Below are 27,684 nucleotides of genomic sequence, written 5' to 3'. Positions count from 1 at the left end.
AAATTGAATTAAGAATGAGTGTGTGTTGTATTATTATGAATTACTAGTCTTTGTTACAAAGAACACTCACAAAACGAATAACTGCTCACTAGACTAGACACAGCTTTAGTAGGGCCGTAGAGCGTTCGAATACGTTTCTACCAAAGGTTTTTGGTCTCAACTGGACACTGTAACCAGATGTATACGCGCAATGCTAGCTGGGTAATGAGTTTTGTGAATGGTGAATGTACAGATGGCCGACCTATAATAGCGACTAGAATGCATTTTAAATAAATAGCTTCTAGCTTGCCACATAACGTAAGCGTAACACGGCGAGCCGATCGTTAACTAATCTTATAATGTGTATGAAGAGCTTTTTCGGGTGGCACTATCGGCGCTTCTCCCTTCTGTGTGGATTTCCTTTGTAGCAGATGTCTAGCAGCTAGCTAGCTAACGTTAGTTAGCCTAGCTAAAGTTAGCTTCTTATTTTCAATGAATACATTGGCTTCGGACTTCTTTATCGGGACCCGGTATTTGCTATCAATGCACTGCGCCATGATTATCTGTCCAAATAACTTAGCACTAACTAGTTAGCCGTCGTTCGTAGTATCTTGTGCATATGAACATAAACGGATTGAATCCTAGAGGCACTAGTGCTAGCTAGCTATACCCGGGCCAGCTGTGTGAGCTGTTGGCTCAGCTAGGCTAGTGAACCAGCCCTCGGCTCCGGGAGGTCTACCGTCACGCTAACCCTACCAGTAGCACCTACATAGCTGGGACTTACTCGCTAGGAAACCGCCTTTAGCCCGACACCTGTAACGGGGTGGCGAGCTACGTTCAAAGACTTCAACAGCTCTGCAAGATTTGGCCATAAAAATGGACGACAGCCCAGAAAATCTTGACAACGATGACATTGTCATCATTGTGGAAAACGAGGCAGAAAGCTTGCCAGCCGAGGAAGAAAGAGCGAAGCAGGGCAACTTTGGCCTCATGGATACCTGCCCCATCTGCAAGTTGAATTTCCACAACCGGGAGCCGAAGCTCCTGCCATGCCTTCACTCCTTCTGCAAGAGGTGTCTGCCCCCCCCCTCCAGGACCGCGGCCGACCCGCGGCGCGACCCGCAGCTGCACATCGAGAACACCAAACCAGGTGAGATTCGTCAGTTTAAATACCCATGCCTCCCTGGCCTCTGGGGATACTGTCACTGCTGTCATGTACTGGGGCGTTACAGGTGCTTATTTTGGTCTGTCATGTACTGGGGCGGTCCAGGTGCTTATTTTGGTGGACCTCAGGGGTGCTCAGATTGTACAGTACAAACTATCACCGTTCGTTGTAATGGAAATATCAGTCCTTGTGTGTTTGACGATGGTATGTCTATTCTCAATCATGTTGTGTTATGTGTCGTGTTCCAGTCAGTGCGATCCGCTGTCCAGTGTGCAGACAGGAGTGCTGGGACGTGGAAGTGCTGGACAACTTCTTTGTGAAGGACTCGGTGGAGGTGCCCAGCAGCACGGTGGAGAAGAGCAGCCAGGTGGGGGATGGCCAGACTCCAGGGTTGCTGGGATGTTTTCAGACACTGCACAAAATGAAACATTGATACAGAAAACACACACCTTTCCACAACAGAAGAATTTTACATTTGTTAATTTGAATTTAAATTGTTAGCATACACCTTTATCGAAAAAGGTGGATGATAGTCAGTCATCAGGTCTACAGTCAGGTGGGCGACATCCAGCCACAAGGGTCACTTAGCTGACACATACATGCCCATACATTCAGTTGGAAAGACACAGATTTTTTTTTTTAACAAATTTTATTTACACTTTTCTACTTTGCTCCTTTCAATGTGAAACTCCTCTCATTTTGAGTTCTCTTCCTTCCTTCCTTCCTTCCTTCCTCTCTGCATACCTCTCTCTCTCTCTCTCTCTCTCTCTCTCTCTCTTCTCCAGGTGTGTATGAGCTGTGATGATAACACAGAGGCTACAGGCTACTGTGTGGAGTGTGTGGAGTTCCTGTGTGTGACCTGTATAGAAGCTCACCAGAGAGTCAAGTTCACCAGAGACCACACCATACGCCAGAAGGAGGAGATGTCACCAGGTACACGAGCCTCAGTAGATGGATAACATTGACTTCATGATTCTCTGATGATGATTGGTTACTAGTATTGTCTTGTTTTGGCTGAATCCACCTTTGTGTGTCTGTGTGTTCCCAGAGGCTGTAGGTGTGTCCACTCAGAAGCCCGTCTTCTGTGACATCCACAAGCAGGAACCTCTCAAGCTGTTCTGTGAGACCTGTGACCGACTCACCTGCCGCGACTGTCAGCTTCTCAAACACAAGGACCACAAGTAGGCTTGATACTCATATACTGTTCTTTATACAAGTAGGCTTAATACTCACACACTGGTCTTTATACAAGTAGGCTTAATAATCACACACTGGTCTTTATACAAGTAGGCTTAATACTCACACACTGGTCTTTATACAAGTAGGCTTGATACTCACACACTGGTCTTTATACAAGTAGGCTTAATACTCATATACTGTTCTTTATACAAGTAGGCTTAATACTCACACACTGGTCTTTATACAAGTAGGCTTGATACTCACACACTGGTCTTTATACAAGTAGGCTTAATACTCACACACTGGTCTTGATACAAGTAGGCTTAATACTCACACACTGGTCTTTATACAAGTAGGCTTAATACTCACACACTGGTCTTGATACAAGTAGGCTTAATACTCACATATGAACACCTGCCTGTTCACTGCTCAGTTGGCATCTGCTCTCTTCAATGATCTAAACATGAAAAAGGTGTCCTAGCATAAAAGTAACTGTTCAACAAACAGCAGGTTTTAGAAAATAAGAAAGACATACAGTAATAGGTGTATAATAAAGAGTATACAAAAGTGATACATGCTAATGAGTAATGATACATACATCCTTTTTTAACCTTTATTTATCCAGGAGAAAACCTATTCAAACCAAGGTCTCTGGTTGCAAAGTATTCATATTTCAAATTCATAGACAGTACGAAATCATCATACTTCAATGCATTTTACACATTCAACTGATAATGCCTGGCAACGTTTTATAAAACATGCACAGACCTTCACATTTATTCGTCACATTTTTGCAATTGCCCAACGAGATTAGGCATCCAATTTGCAGTCCTCTTGAGACTCATTCCATGCTCTAGGAGCACGATAGCTAAAGGCAGTTTTTCCCAGCTTAGTGGTGCCTCGAGGGAGCCAACCAATCAAAGACCCCGTCTGGGAACAGCTAGAATGCCATGTGATGTGGGATGTCAAGTAGTTCCTAATTAGCTATCTTTTGATTGCTTTATAATAGAGTGTAGAGCACTGTGGCAGGAAGTGTAGACAGACAAGACATAATATATGTATAGATTAACCAGCATTATTGATCAGATAAGATGCAAGACTCCATCATTCAGACCGCTAGTGAGGCTAATGCTAATATTATTAGATTAATAATATATAATATTGGAGAGGCTGTGACTCAGTGGTAGAGCGAGTCGTCCAATGATCGTAGGGTCGCTGGTTCGAATCCTGCCTCCTCCTGCCCACATGTCGAAGTGTCCTTGGGCAAGACACTGAACCCCAAATTGCTCCCAGTGAGCAGGCTAGCGCCTTGCATGGCAGCTGCCAGCATTGGTGTGTGTGAATGTGTGTGTGAATGGGTAAAGTGCTGCGGATGTAAACGCTATATAAGTGCAGTCCATTACCATTTACCATCCTAACCCTATGCTAGCAGTAAGCTCTTCTGAGTGGCAGCTCACCACACACCAGTTCCAAGTCATCAGCTGTCCACACAGTGACTCTTGTCTCTCCTCTAACTGTCCACACAGTGACTGTTGTCTCTCCTCTAACTGTCCACACAGTGACTCTTGTCTCTCCTCTAACTGTCCACACAGTGACTCTTGTCTCTCCTCTAATTGCACACAGTGACTCTTGTCTCTCCTCTAAATGTGCACACAGTGACTCTTGTCTCTCCTCTAACTGCACACAGTGACTCTTGTCTCTCCTCTAACTGTCCACACAGTGACTCTTGTCTCTCCTCTAACTGTCCACACAGTGACTCTTGTCTCTCCTCTAACTGTCCACACAGTGACTGTTGTCTCTCCCCTCTTACAGCTATCAGTTCCTGGAGGACGCGTACAGGAACCACAAGGAGCACCTGGAGAACATGACCCACCAGCTGCAGGACAAGAGGAAGGCCATAGAGGAGGTTTCCAACTGCATCAACAGCGGGTAACCTTCACAGTCCCCCTGGAATGTTCTAGCATGACGCTATGGCTGTGGAATAGGGATAAACGTGTTCTGACTGTCCCCGTGTACCATGACCATGCATTAGTGCCGGTTTGAGATTGACCTGTAGTAAATTAGAGGCTGATGTGTAGTCATTTGAGAATTTGACCTTTGCACTCACTTGTGTTTCAGACTGCAACAAGTTGATGAGAACCGTAAGTCAGTCACCAATGAAATCAAGAAGTCAATCTGCAATCTGATCCTTGAGATCAACCGGAAGGGGAAGATTTTGGTGAACCAATTAGAGGTATTTCTACATGCTTTGTATAGATAAATAGATAGATCCAGTAGATAGATACTTTAATAATCACCTTGGGGGAAATTTGGGGTTTCAGCAGTGCAAAAGTACAACAGCAGTGGGAAAAAGTACAGCAGAATAAAGAATATACACAGATAATATAGTATTAATACTATTACTATTAATAATATTTCTAATACAATTATTGTGAATAATATAGTACCAGTTAGAGGCATGTCTACATGGCTGTGTGTATCAGTTAGACATACTCTATGTCTACACGGACGTTTGTGTACCAGTAAGCTGCACATGTCAAACATGAGACACCTGATGTACCGTGAATCTGTGGCTGGACAGTGTACACCCATACACCCATAGCCTTCATGGTACACGGAAATCTAATTGGCTATTCTGATCCTGTTCTTGGTTCTGATTGGTGTCCCCAGACGCTGACTAAGGACCATGAGTCTGGTCTGAAGAAACAGCAGGAGGACGTCGGCTCTCTGACCAGACACCTGGATCATGTGATCGGCTTCACCAAGTGGGCCACAGCCAACCACAGTGGCACCGCCCTGCTCTACTGCAAGAGACTGGTAGGTCCTGTTGTAGGAGACCGGTCAGGGTTAACCCTCACCAAACCCTCTCTGTCCAGATTATTCAGGGTTAACCCTCACCAAACCCTCTCTGTCCAGATTATTCAGGGTTAACCCTCACCAAACCCTCTCTGTCCAGATTATTCAGGGTCAACCCTCACCACACCCTCTCTGTTCAGATTATTCAGGTTTAACCCTCACCAAACCCTCTGTGTTCAGATTATTCAGGGTTAACCCTCACCAAACCCTCTGTGTTCAGATTATTCAGGGTTAACCCTCACCAAACCCTCTGTGTTCAGATTATTCAGGGTCAACCCTCACCAAACCCTCTCTGTTCAGATTATTCAGGGTCAACCCTCACCACACCCTCTCTGTCCAGATTATTCAGGGTTAACCCTCACCACACCCTCTCTGTCCAGATTATTCAGGGTTAACCCTCACCAAACCCTCTGTGTCCAGATTATTCAGGGTTAATCCTAACCACACCCTCTCTGTCCAGATTATTCAGGGTTAACCCTCACCACACCCTCTCTGTCCAGATTATTCAGGGTCAACCCTCACCACACCCTCTCTGTCCAGATTATTCAGGGTCAACCCTCACCAAACCCTCTCTGTTCAGATTATTCAGGGTTAATCCTAACCACACCCTCTCTGTCCAGATTATTCAGGGTTAACCCTCACCACACCCTCTCTGTCCAGATTATTCAGGGTTAACCCTCACCAAACCCTCTGTGTCCAGATTATTCAGGGTTAATCCTAACCACACCCTCTCTGTCCAGATTATTCAGGGTTAACCCTCACCACACCCTCTCTGTCCAGATTATTCAGGGTTAACCCTCACCACACCCTCTCTGTCCAGATTATTCAGGGTTAACCCTCACCAAACCCTCTCTGTCCAGATTATTCAGGGTTAACCCTCACCACACCCTCTCTGTCCAGATTATTCAGGGTTAACCCTCACCACACCCTCTCTGTTCAGATTATTCAGGGTTAATCCTCACCACACCCTCTCTGTTCAGATTATTCAGGGTCAACCCTCACCAAACCCTCTCTGTTCAGATTATTCAGGGTCAACCCTCACCAAACCCTCTCTGTTCAGATTATTCAGGGTTAACCCTCACCACACCCTCTCTGTTCAGATTATTCAGGGTTAACCCTCACCAAACCCTCTCTGTTCAGATTATTCAGGGTTAATCCTCACCACACCCTCTCTGTTCAGATTATTCAGGGTCAACCCTCACCAAACCCTCTCTGTTCAGATTATTCAGGGTCAACCCTCACCAAACCCTCTTTGTTCAGATTATTCAGGGTTAACCCTCACCACACCCTCTCTGTCCAGATTATTCAGGGTTAACCCTCACCAAACCCTCTCTGTCCAGATTATTCAGGGTTAACCCTCACCACACCCTCTCTGTCCAGATTATTCAGGGTTAACCCTCACCACACCCTCTCTGTTCAGATTATTCAGGGTTAATCCTCACCACACCCTCTCTGTTCAGATTATTCAGGGTTAATCCTAACCACACCCTCTCTGTCCAGATTATTCAGGGGGTATCCTAACCACACCCTCTCTGTTCAGATTCTGTGCCAGATCCATTACCTCATGAGGGCGAACTGCAACGCTTCCATCGTACCTCAGAGCTCCGTCCGCTTCCAGTGTCGGTCCGGCTTCTGGGCCTCTAATGTTGACCTGGGTAAGAACTTTCTAACATCCCACAACCTGGGTCAGAACTTGCTAACATCCCACAAGACCTTCAAACCGTCTCACAACCAGTGAGAGTGATACAGGGCTCGATGAAGGTCTCTCTCTCAGTGAGAGTACTTCATTATTATATGAGTGCACGGTTATGCAAATGATAATGCGCGGATGGAGTTTGAGAGCACCCGAATCCGCGTGCACTCATCAATCATCCACCCGCCACCCACCCGACGTCATTGTCTTTTAAAATGTAGAGACCCGCACCCAACCCGCCAAACAGGAAGTTATTGGATTTACATTTAAATTATGTCCAACCGTTTGTGCTCATTCGCTTTTCATATAGGTGCATTTTCTTGACTTAAACAATTGAAAGATTATAGGCTGGCTTTCGCAGGATCTTGGTTGACGAAGTGGTCGAGGGTATTTGAGTGAGCTGCTGGCAGGTCTCGCGCTTTCTCGCAGTTGTTATAATATAATATATATAATTATAGTAGTTATTAAATGTGAATATAACTGACAAATCCACCCGCAATCCACCCAAAATTAATCACAATGTTGATTTTTATTGGCCCACCCACCCGCAGATGCGGATATTCATGGATGTCGCAGATATATCCGCAATATTCGCATCTCTCCCTGACCAAATATCGATACGATGATTATCGTATCGTGGCCTTTTGCGATACAATTATCGATACATGTCGCCAAATAACATTAATTTTTAGGTCGTGGAGGGAAAAAGTCCTTCATTTAAACATTCTAACTCCTGCTTTCTGGGCAGTTCAGCCTTTTGGCACTATTTTATATTGGGGTGGTGACATTTTTAACACAGATATTGTGATATACCGTTGATGAATTGTCTTACTGTGTATCGAGTATCACAGAATTGCGGTATTGAGGGCAAAATACAAGGTTATCGTTTCGTGAGTTACCCTGTGATTCTTACCCTACAATTCAGTCCCTTCCCTTCGATAAGTATCAATAAGTCCCTTCAGCAATTATAAACAATACCTCAATGATTACATACACGTCAGTGATTACATGTGTAAAGCAAGCAAAAACGAACAATCAGACTATTAAGGTCACATGGACCTCTGTGTGTGTGTGTGTGTGTGCGCGTGTGCGTGCGTGTGTGTGTGTGGTCGGGCCTCTGTGTGTGTGTGTGGTCGGTGTGTTTCCTCAGGGTCTCTGGTGGTGGAGAGGGTCCCAGGGCGTCAGCCCGGCCCCATGCAGGCCTTCCACCCCAGTCAGGCCGGCCCCCACCACCCCGGCCAGGCCGGCCCCAGAGGAGAGGCTCCGTCTGGGGCTTCCTTCTCCAGCAGCTCGGCCCACCAGCGCCAGAGCACCCTGGCCCAGCTCCAGCTGCAGGTGGAGAAGCTGGCCCAGCAGCCCAGCCGGCAGCCCCCGCCCAACCACTGGTCCTGGTACCAGAACGTCAGGCTGCCGGGGCCGGGGCCGGGACCGGGGGGTCCGGCTCCCCCCAGCAGGCCCATCCAGGGGGGCTCTCCCTCCCAGGCCCACCCCAGCATGGTGCAGCAGGGCCGCAGGTATGGCCCCCCCCACCCCAACACCAGGAGCCCCCCCACCATGCTCAGCAACACAGGCTTCCCTCCTCAGGTACGTGGCTGGATGGGCTAGGAGAGGTGTGTGTGTGTGTGTGTGTGTGTGTGTGTGGATGGGCTAGGAGAGTTGAGGTGTGTGTGTGTGTGGATGGGCTAGGAGAGTTGAGGTGTGTGTGTGTGGATGGGCTAGGAGAGTTGAGGTGTGTGTGTGTGGATGGGCTAGGAGAGTTGAGGTGTGTGTGTGTGTGTGTGTGTGGATGGGCTAGGAGAGTTGAGGTGTGTGTGTGTGTGGATGGGCTAGGAGAGTTGAGGTGTGTGTGTGTGTGGATGGGCTAGGAGAGTTGAGGTGTGTGTGTGTGTGTGGATGGGCTAGGAGAGTTGAGGTGTGTGTGTGTGTGTGTGGATGGGCTAGGAGAGTTGAGGTGTGTGTGTGTGTGGATGGGCTAGGAGAGTTGAGGTGTGTGTGTGTGTGGATGGGCTAGGAGAGTTGAGGTGTGTGTGTGTGTGTGTGGATGGGCTAGGAGAGTTGAGGTGTGTGTGTGTGTGTGGATGGGCTAGGAGAGTTGAGGTGTGTGTGTGTGTGTGTGGATGGGCTAGGAGAGTTGATGTGTGTGTGTGTGTGTGTGGATGGGCTAGGAGAGTTGAGGTGTGTGTGTGTGTGTGGATGGGCTAGGAGAGTTGAGGTGTGTGTGTGTGTGTGTGGATGGGCTAGGAGAGTTGAGGTGTGTGTGTGTGTGTGTGTGTGGATGGGCTAGGAGAGTTGAGGTGTGTGTGTGTGGATGGGCTAGGAGAGTTGAGGTGTGTGTGTGTGGATGGGCTAGGAGAGTTGAGGTGTGTGTGTGTGTGTGTGGATGGGCTAGGAGAGTTGAGGTGTGTGTGTGTGTGGATGGGCTAGGAGAGTTGAGGTGTGTGTGTGGATGGGCTAGGAGAGTTGAGGTGTGTGTGTGTGTGTGGATGGGCTAGGAGAGTTGAGGTGTGTGTGTGTGTGTGTGGATGGGCTAGGAGAGTTGAGGTGTGTGTGTGTGTGTGTGTGTGGATGGACTAGGAGAGTTGAGGTGTGTGTGTGGATGGGCTAGGAGAGTTGAGGTGTGTGTGTGTGTGTGTGTGTGGATGGGCTAGGAGAGTTGAGGTGTGTGTGTGTGTGTGGATGGGCTAGGAGAGTTGAGGTGTGTGTGTGTGGATGGGCTAGGAGAGTTGAGGTGTGTGTGTGTGTGTGTGGATGGGCTAGGAGAGTTGAGGTGTGTGTGTGTGTGTGGATGGGCTAGGAGAGTTGAGGTGTGTGTGTGTGTGTGTGTGGATGGGCTAGGAGAGTTGAGGTGTGTGTGTGTGGATGGGCTAGGAGAGTTGAGGTGTGTGTGTGTGGATGGGCTAGGAGAGTTGAGGTGTGTGTGTGTGTGTGGATGGGCTAGGAGAGTTGAGGTGTGTGTGTGTGGATGGGCTAGGAGAGTTGAGGTGTGTGTGTGTGGATGGGCTAGGAGAGTTGAGGTGTGTGTGTGTGTGTGGATGGGCTAGGAGAGTTGAGGTGTGTGTGTGTGTGTGTGTGGATGGGCTAGGAGAGTTGAGGTGTGTGTGTGTGGATGGGCTAGGAGAGTTGAGGTGTGTGTGTGTGGATGGGCTAGGAGAGTTGAGGTGTGTGTGTGTGTGTGTGTGGATGGGCTAGGAGAGTTGAGGTGTGTGTGTGTGTGGATGGGCTAGGAGAGTTGAGGTGTGTGTGTGTGTGTGGATGGGCTAGGAGAGTTGAGGTGTGTGTGTGTGTGTGTGGATGGGCTAGGAGAGTTGAGGTGTGTGTGTGTGGATGGGCTAGGAGAGTTGAGGTGTGTGTGTGTGTGTGTGGATGGGCTAGGAGAGTTGAGGTGTGTGTGGATGGGCTAGGAGAGTTGAGGTGTGTGTGTGTGTGTGGATGGGCTAGGAGAGTTGAGGTGTGTGTGTGTGGATGGGCTAGGAGAGTTGAGGTGTGTGTGTGTGTGTGTGTGTGTGTGGATGGGCTAGGAGAGTTGAGGTGTGTGTGTGTGTGTGTGGATGGGCTAGGAGAGTTGAGGTGTGTGTGTGTGTGGATGGGCTAGGAGAGTTGAGGTGTGTGTGTGTGTGTGTGTGTGGATGGGCTAGGAGAGTTGAGGTGTGTGTGTGTGTGTGTGTGGATGGGCTAGGAGAGTTGAGGTGTGTGTGTGGATGGGCTAGGAGAGTTGAGGTGTGTGTGTGTGGATGGGCTAGGAGAGTTGAGGTGTGTGTGTGTGTGTGTGTGTGTGTGTGGATGGGCTAGGAGAGTTGAGGTGTGTGTGTGTGTGTGGATGGGCTAGGAGAGTTGAGGTGTGTGTGTGTGGATGGGCTAGGAGAGTTGAGGTGTGTGTGTGTGTGTGTGTGGATGGGCTAGGAGAGTTGAGGTGTGTGTGTGTGTGTGGATGGGCTAGGAGAGTTGAGGTGTGTGTGTGGATGGGCTAGGAGAGTTGAGGTGTGTGTGTGTGTGTGGATGGGCTAGGAGAGTTGAGGTGTGTGTGTGTGTGTGTGTGTGGATGGGCTAGGAGAGTTGAGGTGTGTGTGTGTGATGGGCTAGGAGAGGTGTGTGTGTGTGTGTGTGTGTGTGTGTGTGTGTGTGTCTTCTGTTAATGTTGAAAAGAAAGCAGAGTTAAGCTGCTGTTTAAGATGAAGTCTCCTGACTCTGACCTCTGACCTCCGCCCTGCAGTCTCTGAGAGAGCTGATCCACAGCTCTGGCTTCCCTCCCAAACCCATGGAGGTGCTTCAGGGGAGCGGCCCGTCACGCTTCCCCCACTCGCTCTCCAACACCGTGGGCTCCCAGGCCTCCATGCACCAGGTACCCCTGACCCTGACCCTGACCCTGACCCTGACCCTGACCCTCTCCAGCACTGGATCACCCACATTATCAATGACATTGTTACTTATCACTTTAGGAAGGTAGATACTGTAGGTACTGGCTGACTGACTGACTGACTGGCTGACTGACTGACTGACTGACTGACTGACTGACTGGCTGACTGACTGACTGACTGGCTGGCTGGCTGGCTGACTGACTGACTGACTGACTGACTGACTGACTGACTGGCTGACTGACTGACTGACTGACTGACTGACTGACTGACTGACTGACTGGCTGACTGGCTGACTGGCCGATCGATCCCTGGGGCACAATTGCACTGTTGCAACAGTCGTATACACAAACAGTACACAATCAAGACTAAATACAGATTTACAGTAGATACATACAGACAGACGTTCTCCTGTCAAAGAGCCTGAGCCCCTCCTGAGCTGTCCAGCCAGTCAGGGGATTCCTTGACCATCTGATAGCGGCTGATAACTAAGAAGAACCTCCTCAGCGCTCCGTAGAGCACTGGGTCATGTAGAGCACTGGGTCATGTAGAGGACCATGTTTTGGGGGGCCAGGATGGAGGGTCCAGGATAGTGGAGCCAGGACGGGCCCTTGGGGGCCCCTGTGTTGCTGGCTTCTCTCCTAGACGCAGTCCTGGTCCTGATCTCGCAGTCTCACGTCTGTTTCTCTCCTCCGCATATCGGTCAGGCAAGGCTCAGTAGAAATCAGTGTGTGCTAGATCAGAAAACGATCTAGCCAATCAGCGTCCGATGAGGCAGCTATGGGCGTGGTTTATTTATATATTTATTTATGGAGCCTTTATTTATCCAGGGGTGCCCACTGAAACCAAGGTCTCATTTACAGTGGTGCCCTTGTTACATAGAAAACATCGTCCACAATATAAAACAATTTAAAAACAACATGGCAATATGAAATCACATGCATACATTTTACTCATTTAAATACAATGACAACATTATCCAAAACATACACAGACTTTGACCCCATATTCCCGAACCCTGTCTTCTCTTCTCGACCCTCAGCCCTGAAGCCTGCTGATGTCACGTGTTCTTATAGAAGCGTGACTGACCATGACCTGGAGTCACTTCACTTACTCTACACAGATGTACTTGTTATAAGTTGCTTCGGAAAAAAAGCGTCTCCTAAATGACTAGAATGGGAATGTAAAAACATTTTCACTGTCATAATCACTGTTACTAACAACACTAATAACTAACGTTAATGCTTGTGATTGATCTGGAAACGTTAATGCCTAAAAAAAAATTAAAAAAATGAATCATTATCAAATTTGAATCAAACTTCCTCCCGTAATTCTAAACGTGAGTGTTTACTGTACCTGGTTGAATTACTGAAATGTGTGTGTGTGTGTGCTGTCCCAGAGGGGTATGGTGGAGCCGTCGTCGTACCTGAGGAGGAGTGATGCCAGCACGTCGTCGGCCCCCACCCTGACCATCTCCATCCCCAGGACCTCCTACCCCCACAGCCTGGCCTCGGCCACCACAGACAGGAACGGTGCGCCACCTCCGCCTCCCTCTCAGGGTGTCTGACCGCTGGGCCAGCTGCTCCTCCTCCGCCTCCCTCTCAGGGTGTCTGACCGCTGGGCCAGCTGCTCCTCCTCCGCCTCCCTCTCAGGCTGTCTGACCGCTGGGCCAGCTGCTCCTCCTCCGCCTCCCTCTCAGGGTGTCTGACCGCTGGGCCAGCTGCTCCACCTCCGCCTCCCTCTCAGGGTGTCTGACCGCTGGGCCAGCTGCTCCTCCTCCGCCTCCCTCTCAGGGTGTCTGACCGCTGGGCCAGCTGCTCCTCCTCCGCCTCCCTCTCAGGCTGTCTGACCGCTGGGCCAGCTGCTCCTCCTCCGCCTCCCTCTCAGGGTGTCTGACCGATGCAGTCACTTTGTCTGTATGACGTCAGCACAACCCGTGGTATATTGGTGATGCCACAACTAGGGCGAATTTATGCTGACGTGATCGCGTCTGAGGCAGTTGAGGGTTTTAAAATTCACAAAACTCCACTTCAATGATGTGTGAGTCTCTGTTAAATGCAGACCTTATTTTTTGGAATCCAATTATTTTGGACTGCACCCCACAATGGCGGAAATGCTAACTTTTCAGCCTAAAGTTACGTCAGACCTCACCACTCTGTAGCACATGGACAGAAAGCTAGGTAGTAGCTGACATGTGGCGCTGTCATAATTGAGATAAAATTATAAAGAGGCTTTATCTGTAGTATATCATAAATATAAAACGGCTCTTAGCCAATCAGATTGCGAGGTCAGAAATACCTGTTCGGTAACATTCGGCTACATCTATCTGTTGGATAATTAAGTATATTGTATAACCTTCATCCTCTTTCTCCTGTCCCCAAAGCACAAGGAAGACAGAGCTCCCCCATGTCCAAACCATCGTCCTCGGAGGGCCAGCCAGGGTAGGGGACCCCCACACATCTGGGGAGGCTCTGGTCTATTATCACACACACACACACACACCTATACACACCTACACACACACACACACACACGTCTATGGCAGCCTCACATTTACACGCTTAAGTCCCAGAGTGCTGTGTGTCTGACCGCATGTCGTGTTCTGAAGTTCTTTCTGTTCTTTGTCCTGGTTCCTCCCGGATCTTTGTGGTTCTGTGTGAAAGGACTGTTACCTGGAAACGGACTGAACCCATGGCACCGCCTCCGGCCTCCTCCGCCAAGCGCCGGCGAAGGTCGTCCCCCGGACCGATCATCGTCATCAAGGACGAACCGGAGGATGACGACGAAGTCAGCTATGTGAGTCTGGCTGTGGCCTTACTGTCTACATGGCGCTCTGACTGTGGGAGCTACTGTCTACATACCAGTACGACGGTGGGCTGCTACAGTCATAGTAGAGATAGCGGATGGTGTCCATGATTTGAGATGATTGCAATATAGTCAATCAATTTGATGGAAATACTCAAGCGTAGGCTGACTGCTGCTCTATCTGTCTCCCTGTGTTGTCTGCTCTGTCTGTCTGTCTGTCTGTCTGTCTGTCTGTCTGTCTGTCTGTCTGTCTGTCTGCTCTGTCCATCCACCCTTGTGTGTTGTGTGTCTGTCTGTCTGTCCAGGTTCAGTCCACTGTGGGCACCAGCCTGCCAGACAGCAGCACAGGGGTGCAGACCCAGCCCCCGCAGCAGGGGTCGTCTCCCCCTGACCCGGTCCCAGCCCCGGCCCCAGCCCCAGCCCCGGCCCCAGCCCCGGCCCCAGCCCCAGCCCCGGCCCCGGCCCCCATCCCTGAGGTCCTGGAGGAGCAGGTGGAGCCCCAGGTCCAGCCGGAGAAGGCCCCCGAGGCCCCCAAGGAGAAGGACCCTAACGAGGAGGACCCTAACGAGGACTGGTGCGCCGTGTGTCAGAACGGAGGGGAGCTGCTGTGCTGTGATAAGTGTCCCAAGGTGTTCCACCTGGCCTGCCACATCCCCAGCCTGAAGGAGTCCCCCAGGTGAGCACACACCTGCAGCCTCACCATATACGGTCGTCAGGACGTCCTGCCGCACCGCCCTGTGTGTCACCCGCAGCACCATATATGGTCGTCCTTCCTGCTTCAGCCACAGGGTAGACCCGCATCGTGGGAGTCCTTGTGAGACCATCCTGATCTCGCGAGCTCACGTTCCGTTTCTCTCCTCCGCACATCGGTCTGGCAAGGCTCAATAGAAATCAGTTTGTGCTAGATCAGAAAACGATCTAGCTAATCGCCGTCTGATGTGGCAGCTTATTTATGTCTTTTTTATTTATTTAACCTTTATTTATCCAGGGGCGCCCACCGAGACCAAGGTCTTATTTACAGTGGTGCCCTGGTTACATAGAAAACGGTACACAATATAAAACAATATTAAAACAATATTAAAACAATATAAAATCCTATTCATACAATGACAATTATCCAACACATACACAGACCCCGACCCCATATTCCGAATCATAGGCATCCAATTGAAAAGTGTCCTGAAACCTGTCCCATGCTCTAAGAGAGCTGGGTAGCTCTTCTCAGGAGCTGCTGCTGTGCTCTCTTAGCAGCCAGGGAGGGGGGGCGCGGTCAGGCTGAGGGAGGGGGGGCGCGGTCAGGCTGAGGGAGGGGGGCGCGGTCAGGCTGAGGGAGGGGGGGCGCGGTCAGGCTGAGGGAGGGGGGGCGGTCAGGCTGAGGGAGGGGGGGGCGGTCAGGCTGAGGGAGGGGGGGCGCGGTCAGGCTGAGGGAGGGGGGCGCGGTCAGGCTGAGGGAGGGGGGGCGCGGTCAGGCTGAGGGAGGGGGGGCGCGGTCAGGCTGAGGGAGGGGGGGCGCGGTCAGGCTGAGGGAGGGGGGGCGCGGTCAGGCTGAGGGAGGGGGGGCGCGGTCAGGCTGAGGGAGGGGGGGCGGTCAGGCTGAGGGAGGGGGGGGCGGTCAGGCTGAGGGAGGGGGGGCGCGGTCAGGCTGAGGGAGGGGGGGTGCGGTCAGGCTGAGGGAGGGGGGGCGCGGTCAGGCTGAGGGAGGGGGGGTGCGGTCAGGCTGAGGGAGCGGGGGGGCGGTCAGGCTGTTTCTAGGGGGTAGAGGCAGCGTATATCAATGATGTCACCATAATCAAGTACTGACAGGGAAGTGGAAGCACTAAAAGCTTCCTGTCCTCACGGGAAAAACATGACTTATTTCAATAAAGAAGAACCCATGTTTCCCCCATTAACTCTACATAGTTTATTAACATGCATGTTGAAGGAAACGTTTGAATCAATAATAATGTCCAGATACCTGTGCTACATATAGGGCACTCTCTTAATACCAGAGCCATCCAAAGGACAAATATTACAATCGGTTACCTTTATTTCGTTTTTGCTACATTTAAAACAAGTAGAAGCTCTAGGGTTGAGCGCTGGGTTCAGTGAATAGCTGTCAGAAGAGATATTTCTCCTCCCAAAGTAGCAGCAGATGAATAAACTACTGTATCATCAGCATAAAAGCGCACCTTAGAGCCATTTGTAGGGAGCGGGAGTAGTTCTGATTGGTCACGTCGGTTTTCGCTGCTGTTTTAGCAAAGATTCTTGATGGAGATGTTTCCAGACTTTCGGTGGCGGAGATCTCCACAGTCTGGCATGGCGAGACGACCCATGACCAGACAAGACCAGCTGGTTAAGAGCTCTGCTCCTCATTCATCCTCACTTCCCCCTCCCCCCCCCAGTGGAGAGTGGTTCTGCTCATTCTGCCGTGACCTGGGCCATCCTGAGATGGAGTACCATCGCCATGGAGATGTGAAGGAGGAGCCAGGCACAGAGGCCTTCCCACCCACAGATCGCAGGGTACCGTCCATCACATTTACCTCCTCCCTCTCCTAATTTACATGATCACCTCCTCCCTCTCTTAATCTACATGATCACCTCCTCCCACTCCTAATCTACATGATCACCTCCTCCCACTCCTAATCTACATGATCACCTCCTCCCTCTCCTAATTTACATGATCACCTCCTCCCTCTCCTAATCTACATGATCACCTCCTCCCTCTCCTAATCTACATGATCACCTCCTCCCTCTCCTAATTTACATGATCACCTCCTCCCTCTCCTAATCTACATGATCACCTCCTCCCTCTCCTAATTTACATGATCACCTCCTCCCACTCCTAATCTACATGATCACCTCCTCCCTCTCTTAATTTACATGATCACCTCCTCCCTCTCCTAATTTACATGATCACATCCCCCCCCCCTCCTAATTTACATGATCACCTCCTCCCTCTCCTAATTTACATGATCACCTCCTCCCTCTCTTAATTTACATGATCACCTCCTCCCTCTCCTAATCTACATGATCACCTCCTCCCTCTCCTAATTTACATGATCACTTCCTCCCTCTCCTAATTTACATGATCACCTCCTCCCTCTCCTAATTTACATGATCACCTCCTCCCTCTCCTAATCTACATGATCACCTCCTCCCTCTCTTAATTTACATGATCACCTCCTCCCTCTCCTAATCTACATGATCACCTCCTCCCACTCCTAATTTACATGATCACCTCCTCCCTCTCCTAATCTACATGATCACCTCCTCCCTCTCCTAATCTACATGATCACCTCCTCCCTCTCCTAATTTACATGATCACCTCCTCCCTCTCCTAATTTACATGATCACCTCCCTCTCCTAATCTACATGATCACCTCCTCCCACTCCTAATTTACATGATCACCTCCTCCCTCTCCTAATTTACATGATCACTTCCTCCCACTCCTAATTTACATGATCACCTCCTCCCTCTCCTAATTTACATGATCACCTCCTCCCTCTTCTTATTTACATGATCACCTCCTCCCTCTCCTAATTTACATGATCACCTCCTCCCTCTCCTAATTTACATGATCACCTCCTCCCTCTCCTAATCTACATGATCACTTCCTCCCTCTCCTAATTTACATGATCACCTCCTCCCTCTCCTAATTTACATGATCACCTCCTCCCTCTCCTAATTTACATGATCACCTCCTCCCTCTCCTAATCTACATGGTCACTTCCTCCCTCTCCTAATTTACATGATCACCTCCTCCCTCTTCTTATTTATATGATCACCTCCTCCCTCTCCTAATTTACATGATCACCTCCTCCCTCTCCTAATTTACATGATCACCTCCTCCCACTCCTAATTTACATGATCACCTCCTCCCTCTCCTAATCTACATGATCACCTCCTCCCTCTCCTAATTTACATGATCACCTCCTCCCTCTCCTAATCTACATGATCACCTCCTCCCTCTCCTAATCTACATGATCACACCCCCCCCTCCTAATTTACATGATCACCTCCTCCCTCTCCTAATCGACATGATCACCTCCTCCCTCTCCTAATTTACATGATCACCTTCTCCCTCTCTTAATTTACATGATCACCTCCTCCCTCTCCTAATTTACATGATCACCTCCTCCCTCTCCTAATCTACATGATCACCTCCTCCCTCTCCTAATCTACATGATCACACCCCCCCCCCTCCTAATTTACATGATCACCTCCTCCCTCTCCTAATCGACATGATCACCTCCTCCCTCTCCTAATTTACATGATCACCTCCTCCCTCTCCTAATTTACATGATCACCTCCTCCCTCTCCTAATCGACATGATCACCTCCTCCCTCTCCTAATTTACATGATCACCTCCTCCCTCCTAATTTACATGATCACCTCCTCCCTCTCCTAATCTACATGATCACCTCCTCCCTCTCCTAATTTACATGATCACCTCCTCCCTCTCCTAATTTACATGATCACCTCCTCCCTCTCCTAATCGACATGATCACCTCCTCCCTCTCCTAATTTACATGATCACCTCCTCCCTCTCCTAATTTACATGATCACCTCCTCCCTCTCCTAATTTACATGATCACCTCCTCCCTCTCCTAATTTACATGATCACCTCCTCCCTCTCCTAATCGACATGATCACCTCCTCCCTCTCCTAATCGACATGATCACCTCCTCCCTCTCCTAATTTACATGATCACCTCCTCCCTCTCCTAATTTACATGATCACCTCCTCCCTCTCCTAATTTACATGATCACCTCCTCCCTCTTAATTTACATGATCACCTCCTCCCTCTCTTAATTTACATGATCACCTCCTCCCTCTCCTAATTTACATGATCACCTCCTCCCTCTTAATTTACATGATCACCTCCTCCCTCTCTTAATTTACATGATCACCTCCTCCCTCTCTTAATTTACATGATCACCTCCCACTCATGTTTCCATTGTAAAGGCTCATTTACAGCTGATCACGCCTGCATGTGTTAACCTTCCGCCTGCTTCCCTCTCTGTGTGTAGAGATGTGAGCGTGTGTTAACCCTTCCCTCTCTGTGTGTAGAGATGTGAGCGTGTGTTAACCCTTCCCTCTCTGTGTGTAGAGATGTGAGCGTGTGTTAACCCTTCCCTCTCTGTGTGTAGAGATGTGAGCGTGTGTTAACCCTTCCCTCTCTGTGTGTAGAGATGTGAGCGTCTGTTAACCCTTCCCTCTCTGTGTGTAGAGATGTGAGCGTCTGTTAACCCTTCCCTCTCTGTGTGTGTAGAGATGTGAGCGTGTGTTAACCCTTCCCTCTCTGTGTGTAGAGATGTGAGCGTCTGTTAACCCTTCCCTCTCTGTGTGTAGAGATGTGAGCGTGTGTTAACCCTTCCCTCTCTGCGTGTAGAGATGTGAGCGTGTGTTAACCCTTCCCTCTCTGTGTGTAGAGATGTGAGCGTGTGTTAACCCTTCCCTCTCTGTGTGTGTAGAGATGTGAGCGTGTGTTAACCCTTCCCTCTCTGCGTGTAGAGATGTGAGCGTGTGTTAACCCTTCCCTCTCTGCGTGTAGAGATGTGAGCGTGTGTTAACCCTTCCCTCTCTGCGTGTAGAGATGTGAGCGTGTGTTAACCCTTCCCTCTCTGTGTGTAGAGATGTGAGCGTGTGTTAACCCTTCCCTCTCTGTGTGTAGAGATGTGAGCGTCTGTTAACCCTTCCCTCTCTGTGTGTAGAGATGTGAGCGTGTGTTAACCCTTCCCTCTCTGTGTGTAGAGATGCGAGCGTGTGTTAACCCTTCCCTCTCTGTGTGTAGAGATGTGAGCGTGTGTTAACCCTTCCCTCTCTGTGTGTAGAGATGTGAGCGTCTGTTAACCCTTCCCTCTCTGTGTGTAGAGATGTGAGCGTGTGTTAACCCTTCCCTCTCTGTGTGTAGAGATGCGAGCGTGTGTTAACCCTTCCCTCTCTGTGTGTAGAGATGTGAGCGTCTGTTAACCCTTCCCTCTCTGCGTGTGTAGAGATGCGAGCGTCTGTTAACCCTTCCCTCTCTGCGTGTAGAGATGTGAGCGTGTGTTAATCCTTCCCTCTCTGTGTGTAGAGATGCGAGCGTCTGTTAACCCTTCCCTCTCTGTGTGTAGAGATGCGAGCGTGTGTTAACCCTTCCCTCTCTGCGTGTGTAGAGATGCGAGCGTCTGTTAACCCTTCCCTCTCTGCGTGTGTAGAGATGCGAGCGTGTGTTAACCCTTCCCTCTCTGCGTGTGTAGAGATGCGAGCGTGTGTTAACCCTTCCCTCTCTGTGTGTAGAGATGCGAGCGTGTGTTAACCCTTCCCTCTCTGCGTGTAGAGATGCGAGCGTCTGCTCCTGCGTCTCTTCTGCAACGAGTTCAGCACCGACTTCCAGGAGCCCGCCCCCCCCGCAGTAAGCCCTGACTTTCACTCACATTACAATTCTCCTCCCCACATTTACAATCTCCCTCAAGAAATTATAATCCTCCTTCCCAAATTATAATCCCACCAATCCCGTCCCCGGTCTCTGTCCAGGAGCAGCGGCGGCACCGGGACCTGATCGCCACGCCCATCGACCTGTCGACGGTGAAGAGCAGGCTGGAGGCAGAGGACCGGTCGCGCTACCGCACCACCGAGGAGTTCGTGGCCGACGTCAGGCTCATATTCAAGAACTGCTCCAAGATCCACAAGGTACGCACGGCAGCGCAAGAACGCATGGCTGGAAAGGAGGAAGCGCTGTGGTAGATTCTACTTTTGTAAGGGAAGGAGTTGGTGGTGGAACGGGTCAGTTACTGCAACAGGCTTCATTGCATCGGGGGGACGTTGACTTGAGTGGACATGGCGTTTCCTGTCCTCTTCTTCTGTGGTCGTATCCCAACATTGAAACTGTGTTCTCAAGAGTACCGTGTACATGTGTGTTTAAAGTCGCACAGAAACGGACGTTTGAGATCATCGAACTTCCGTAGTTTGACGTATTTACCGACGCAAACAAGCTATGAGGGTGGGACATAATGTTTAGAGGAATTTGATTGGAACATTGACAAGTGGACGGGTTTTAAGAACTTTAGACAGATTCGATAGAAGTTGATTGATGGGTGGATGTCGTGAGATTATTGGCCTAAAATCTAAGGTACCTGTTGTCGTAATTGCACGTGACCTACCGTTTTCCAGGAAGTAGGAAATTATATACTTTGATATAAGATAACAACAAAAGTAGAATTTTGTAAAAAAAAAAAAAAAAAAGAAGATTTTTTTCTATCGTTGAATAGGTGAACACTATGACCAATTATGTGAACAAAAATGGGACACAATGCTTTTTTCAGTTCTGTGTGGCTTTAAGAGTACTGTGTACATGTGTTTTTTTTAAATAGTACTGTCTACATGTGTGTTCAAGAGTACCATGTACATGTGGTGCATAGGACATGTCTGAGGTGTTCAGTATTGATGGATGGATGGATGATATCTGAGGTGTTCAGTATTGATGGATGGATGGATGATGTCTGAGGTGTTCAGTATTGATGGATGGATGGATGATGTCTGAGGTGTTCAGTATTGACGGATGGATGGATGATATCTGAGGTGTTCAGTATTGATGGATGGATGATATCTGAGGTGTTCAGTATTGACGGATGGATGGATGATGTCTGAGGTGTTCAGTATTGACGGATGGATGGATGATGTCTGAGGTGTTCAGTATTGATGGATGGATGGATGATGTCTGAGGTGTTCAGTATTGACGGATGGATGGATGAGGTGTTCAGTATTGATGGATGGATGGATGATGTCTGAGGTGTTCAGTATTGATGGATGGATGGATGATGTCTGAGGTGTTCAGTATTGATGGATGGATGGATGATGTCTGAGGTGTTCAGTATTGATGGATGGATGGATGGATGGATGATGTCTGAGGTGTTCAGTATTGACGGATGGATGGATGGATGATGTCTGAGGTGTTCAGTATTGATGGATGGATGGATGGATGATGTCTGAGGTGTTCAGTATTGACGGATGGATGGATGGTGTTGCAGGTCTGAGATGTTCAGTGTTGATGTTGGTGTTGTCTCTGTGTCCCTGGCCCAGGCGGACTGTGTTCAGTGTTGATGTTGGTGTTGTCTCTGTGTCCCTGGCCCAGGCGGACTGTGTTCAGTATTGATGTTGGTGTTGTCTCTGTGTCCCTGGCCCAGGCGGACTGTGTTCAGTGTTGATGTTGGTGTTGTCTCTGTGTCCCTGGCCCAGGCGGACTCGGAGGTGGGCAGCGCAGGGAGGAGCCTGCAGGAGTTCTTTGAGGAGCAGCTGCGGCTGCTGTTCCCTGACACCACCTTCCTGGGCGTGAAGGAGGAGGGCATGATCCCGCCGCTGGAGGAGGAGATCGACGAGGGGCTGGCGCCGCAGGAGGGGGACATGCCCCCCGTGGAGGACGACCTGCCGCTGTCTCCGGGGGAGGGCATCCCGCCCGTGGAGGAGGAGGAGGAGGAGGAGGAGGGCGGCGCCGAGGAGAGAGGCATCCCCCCCGTGGAGGACGGGGTGGAGGGAGGGGGGGGAGGGATTCCCCCCATAGAGGAGGAGCCGTCCGCCACGACGGAGGGCGCAGCTCCGGTCGACCCCCCGGATCCTGGAGGACCGAGCGGCTCCCCTGTGCCCAGTCCTCCCACGGAGGAGCTGCCCCCACCCCCCACGGACACCCCCGACCCCCAGCCCACCCCCAGCCCTGCCAGCGCAGCCAAAGAACAGGAGCAGGAGGAGGAAGAAGAGGAGGAGGAAGAGGAGGAGGAGAAGATGGAGGAGGAGAAGACAGAGGAGGAGGAGGAGAAGACGGAGCAGGAGGAGGAGACGGAGCAGGAGGAGGAGAAGGAAGACAAGACAGAGGAGGAGGAGGAGGAGAAAATGGAGGAGGATGAGGTGGTAACAGAGGGTGCAGAAGAAGGGTGATTTGTGTAGTTCTTCCATTGTACCTAAACAGGGTCTCTCCCTATGGACAAACAGGGAACTCTCTTTGCTGCATCGGAACACTTTTTATATTGTTTGCAATAATGAAAACCGTTTAAGTTGTGTTACTTAGCTGTGTAGACTTAACAAATGAATGCAAAACTGTTTTTGCTAAAATTAGTTTTGTGCTGGAGAGAAGTTACTATGCCACTGTAAAAGCTAGTGACTTCTACAATTACACATAAGCACAGAAATTATATCCGTTAAGGATAATCTGTCCAATATTATAAATTCTCTTGTTATCATGTTGACGTATGTAAATAGGAATACCATGTACTGTGTTTCTGAACAGCTGCAATCATGTTTGGTAACCTTAAAGGAACATTCAGCTGTTTTCTGTAGCCTATACTACTGCATGAAAACAAATCATGTCCTCATGTCAAGTGTATGGATTTAGGCCAGACCTCACCTCACTAAGACATGCTGCCTTGTTATTTAGCTTAATGGAATTTTGCATTGTACTCTGATACTGTGCACGGTAAACGTACTAAATTAATTCGTACTGTTGACTTTGAGCAATTTCATTGTACATACATGGTACCTGTATGACAAATAAAGGTCGCTGAGTCCTTGCCTGGGTCCAGCAGCGGTCTCCTGGCCTGGACACTAGGATTAGGACGAACTCAGTTGTTGGTCTTTTGTTTTTGTCCCTCAAAACAATGTGGTTTACATTCAGGCAAGTTCTGTCACCAGCACATCATGTCCTGTCCTGTCCATAGGATTATTATTAAAATAAGACACAATTAACCTTGTGTCGGCTACGTCATTGTTGCAGTCCCTGTCAATGAGAAGATAAGGCCGCGGCATTCCTAAGTGAATCATCTCCGTATTATCACTCTGAGTATTACTTCTGCCATTCCTGGGTTTTCACACAGGCCTTCTATCTGCGCCGACGAGTCATTTCACAGACAACCGATTTATTAATCAAGTAGGGACAACAGGATAATCACTGCACAGTCGTCAGCGGTTCTTGTGATCGCTAGACTGTCTTTTCCCATGTTTTTAGTTCAAAGACACCACCTCTGTTGCACACCCGGAGCCCCCTATACCCCCCGCCCTCTCCACGCCTCCTGACCCCCCCCCCCCCAGACAGCAAGCCTCTCCTGGGACACAACCGCAATGAAGGAAACTTGTCTCCGCCACTGTCCCATACACGTCGACCCGCAGACGGAGAGTCAAGGGACAAGAGCAGCTATTGACTATAGCTACACTCGTTGCCTAGCAGATTTATTTTGAATAATTTGATTTAAATCGGGTAAAATAAGCTACTTCGACAGAACATGGGGCCATGGATAGTAGTTTTATTTTCTTTATACGGAGTTCTGAACGCTCAAGGTAAGGACTGGAATGGATCATGTATAATAAACTAATTTAGAGTAAGGGATATAAGCCCCTATGGAAATTACCTTTTACGTGATCATTGACTATTAGAATCAACACTATAATGTTCCACGTGAGCGAAAGCGTTGCCCATCTTTTGCTTTACAACCCTCACATTACCATGTGTTGGATGAGCCGCTAATGTGTCGCCTAAATTCCTTTTGGTGAGAAATATGCTACTTGTTAGGCTACATAATTATGTAGGCTATTCTAACCAGTTAAATGCATAAGCCTCACGAATTTATGATTGACTACTTTACACATCTGCTATTCTAAAGTACTACCTCCCTAATTCACTGTTATGTCCAACTCCCCCCCGCCCAGCCCCGCCGGGCCCCTCCGTGACTGAGTGCTGTAAGGACGGGCGGGACCGCGCGCTGGAGGGACAAGACTGCGCCAGCCTGCCCCTCATCTCCTCCTCTCACATTTGCAGGTGAGACACCTGGTTTGAACAGCAGCTCGGTGTTGAAAGCCCGGGGTCAGCAGGCAGGAATCCCGGACAGCTCTAGAACATCTCAGTGAGGGTTTCATGTGTAAAACCTTCTCTGCTGGTTGTGCTGTTGAGGCTGCTTCAAGAGGAAATAATCTACATAGGATAAGAATATTAGCCTCTGGCCAGTGAGATAAAGACAGAGGTTATTGTGTGGATTGAGGGAGTTGAAAGGGAGGTATGTTTTTGGAAATGTGATGTTGTCATTAAGCAGTGGAAATACCCCGGGGGTATAGAGCCAAATGGACACTGCCCCCCTAGGACCACCCCCTCCTGGGGCAGATGGCCACGTATGATCAGGAGCTAATTGCCCCAGCTGGAACTGGCGCACCCCACGGAGACCCAGGCTGTAGAGAGCCTGCAGGAAGCATGAAGAGAAGACTTGAGAGACGGGGCTTTAGAAGAAGAGAAGACAGCCCAGAGAACAGGCTCAGCTCGGAGAACAGCTTGGAGAACAGACCCAGCTCAGAGAACATACCCAGCTCAGAGAACATACCCAGAGAACAGGCCCAGCTCAGAGAACAGACCCAGAGAACATGCCCAGCTCAGAGAACATGCCCAGCTCGGAGAACAGGCCCAGCTCGGAGAACAGGCCCAGCTCAGAGAACAGGCCCAGCTCGGAGAACAGGCCCAGAGAACAGGCCCAGCTCAGAGAACAGACCCAGAGAACAGACCCAGCTCAGAGAACAGGCCCAGCTCGGAGAACAGGCCCAGCTCGGAGAACAGGCCCAGCTCAGGGAACAGACCCAGCTCAGAGAACAGACCCAGCTCAGAGAACAGACCCAGCTCAGAGAACAGGCCCAGCTCAGAGAACAGACCCAGCTCAGAGAACAGACCCAGCTCAGAGAACAGACCCAGCTCGGAGAACAGACCCAGCTCAGAGAACAGACCCAGCTCGGAGAACAGGCCCAGCTCAGGGAACAGACCCAGCTCAGAGAACAGACCCAGCTCGGAGAACAGACCCAGCTCAGAGAACAGACCCAGCTCGGAGAACAGGCCCAGCTCAGGGAACAGACCCAGCTCAGAGAACAGACCCAGCTCAGAGAACAGACCCAGCTCGGAGAACAGACCCAGCTCAGGGAACAGACCCAGCTCAGAGAACAGACCCAGCTCGGAGGCAGGTCGTGGTGAGCGCACAACGACCCGATGATTGGGAAACTCGGAGCAGATCTAACTGGTTAAATATCTGGTCGTGTCGGGGACCAGTGAATCCTGCAGTGGAATCAAACTCAGCAGCCTCCTACCCAGCAGCTATGGAATCACAACACTGGTCCTGTCATCAGAATGAACCCGCTTACCCACAACTGCTTTTCAGTTATTAAACAAAGCACATTATGTCTTTGTGGAGTCTGGTTCGACTCATACGCCTCCACTCTGCACAACAGACCAGCCTCCACTCTGCACAACAGACCAGCCTCCACTCTGCACAACAGACCAGCCTCCACTCTGCACAACAGACCAGCCTCCACTCTGCACAACAGACCAGCCTCCACTCTGCACAACAGACCAGCCTCCACTCTGCACAACAGACAAGCCTCCACTCTGCACTACAGACCAGCCTCCACTCTGCACAACAGACCAGCCTCCACTCTGCACAACAGACCAGCCTCCACTCTGCACAACAGACCAGCCTCCATGTAGTCTCCTGTCTAAAGAGAGAGAGAGAGAGAGATAGATAGATAGATAGATAGATAGATAGATGATAGATAGATGATAGATAGATAGATAGATAGATAGATAGATAGATAGATAGATAGATAGATAGATAGATGATAGATAGATAGATAGATAGATAGATAGATAGATAGATAGATAGATAGATAGATATAAGGTGAATGGTCTTGTAATGTCTGTCTGTCGCTGATCAGTCATGTCTCCTCACCCCCCATGGTTTACCCTCCCCTCCCCTCCCCCCACCCCAATCTCTCTTCAACCCCCCCCCCCCCGGTCCTGGTCCCTCTGGTCTCTCTTCACCCCCCCCCCCCGTCCTGGTCCCTCTGGTCTCTCTTCAACCCCCCCCCCCCCCCCGGTCCTGGTCCCTCTGGTCTCTCTTTAACCCCCCCCGTCCGTCCTGGTCCCTCTGGTCTCTCTTCAACCCGCCCCCCCGTCCTGGTCCCTCTGGTCTCTCTTTAACCCCCCCCCCCCGTCCTGGTCCCTCTGGTCTCTCTTCAACCCCCCCCCCACCTGTCCTGGTCCCTCTGGTCTCTCTTCAACCCCCCCATGGTTTACCCCCCAATCTCTCTTCAACCCCCCCCCCCCCCCCCGTCCTGGTCCTTCTGGTCTCTCTTCAACCCCCCTCCCGTCCGTCCTGGTCCCTCTGATCTCTCTTCAACCCACCCCCCGTCCTGGTCGCTCTGGTCTCTCTTCAACCCCCCCCGTCCGTCCGTCCTGGTCCCTCTGATCTCTCTTCAACCCCCCCCCCCCCCCCGTCCTGGTCCCTCTGATCTCTCTTCAACCCCCCCCCCCCCCGTCCTGGTCCCTCTTGTCTCTCTCTCCCCCCCCCCCGTCCTGGTCCCTCTGGTCTCTCTTCACCCCCCCGTCCTGGTCCCTCTGGTCTCTCTCTCCCCCCCCCCCCCCGTCCTGGTCCCTCTGGTCTCTCTTAACCCCCCCGTCCTGGTCCCTCTGGTCTCTCTTCACCCCCCCATCCTGGTCTCTCTGGTCTCTCTCTAACCCCCCCCCCCATCCTGGTCCCTCTGATCTCTCTTAACCCCCCCATCCCGGTCCCTCTGGTCTCTCCCCCCCACCCCCCCCCCCGTCCTGGTCTCTCTGGTCCCTCTATCCCCCCCCCCCCCCGTCCTGGTCTCTCTGGTCTCTCCCCACCCCCCCGTCCTGGTC

The 27,684-nt window shown here is 50.3% G+C and overlaps 1 protein-coding gene across 1 annotated transcript; it reads left to right on the top strand.

Moving 5' to 3' along the window:
• Positions 1–241: 241 nt before the first annotated feature.
• Positions 242–24,796, top strand: LOC311317050 (transcription intermediary factor 1-alpha-like; the record flags this gene model as incomplete). Its single annotated transcript, XM_084448048.1, has 19 exons — positions 242–1,129; positions 1,393–1,511; positions 1,930–2,077; positions 2,193–2,325; positions 4,136–4,252; positions 4,442–4,556; positions 4,994–5,140; positions 6,720–6,834; positions 8,023–8,456; positions 11,083–11,211; positions 12,624–12,756; positions 13,608–13,665; positions 13,888–14,020; positions 14,335–14,705; positions 16,411–16,528; positions 20,332–20,406; positions 20,529–20,684; positions 22,230–22,707; positions 24,684–24,796. The coding sequence occupies exons 1-19, from the start codon at positions 856–858 to the stop codon at positions 24,794–24,796; spliced, it is 3,366 nt and encodes a 1,121-aa protein (XP_084304174.1). The 5' UTR covers positions 242–855.
• Positions 24,797–27,684: the final 2,888 nt, after the last annotated feature.

Source organism: Borostomias antarcticus (genome assembly GCF_949987555.1).
Source record: "Borostomias antarcticus genome assembly, chromosome: 13".
Classification (NCBI taxonomy): domain Eukaryota; kingdom Metazoa; phylum Chordata; class Actinopteri; order Stomiiformes; family Stomiidae; genus Borostomias; species Borostomias antarcticus.
Note: the sequence above shows the minus strand (reverse complement) of the source record. Positions and strands in the feature narration are given on the sequence as shown.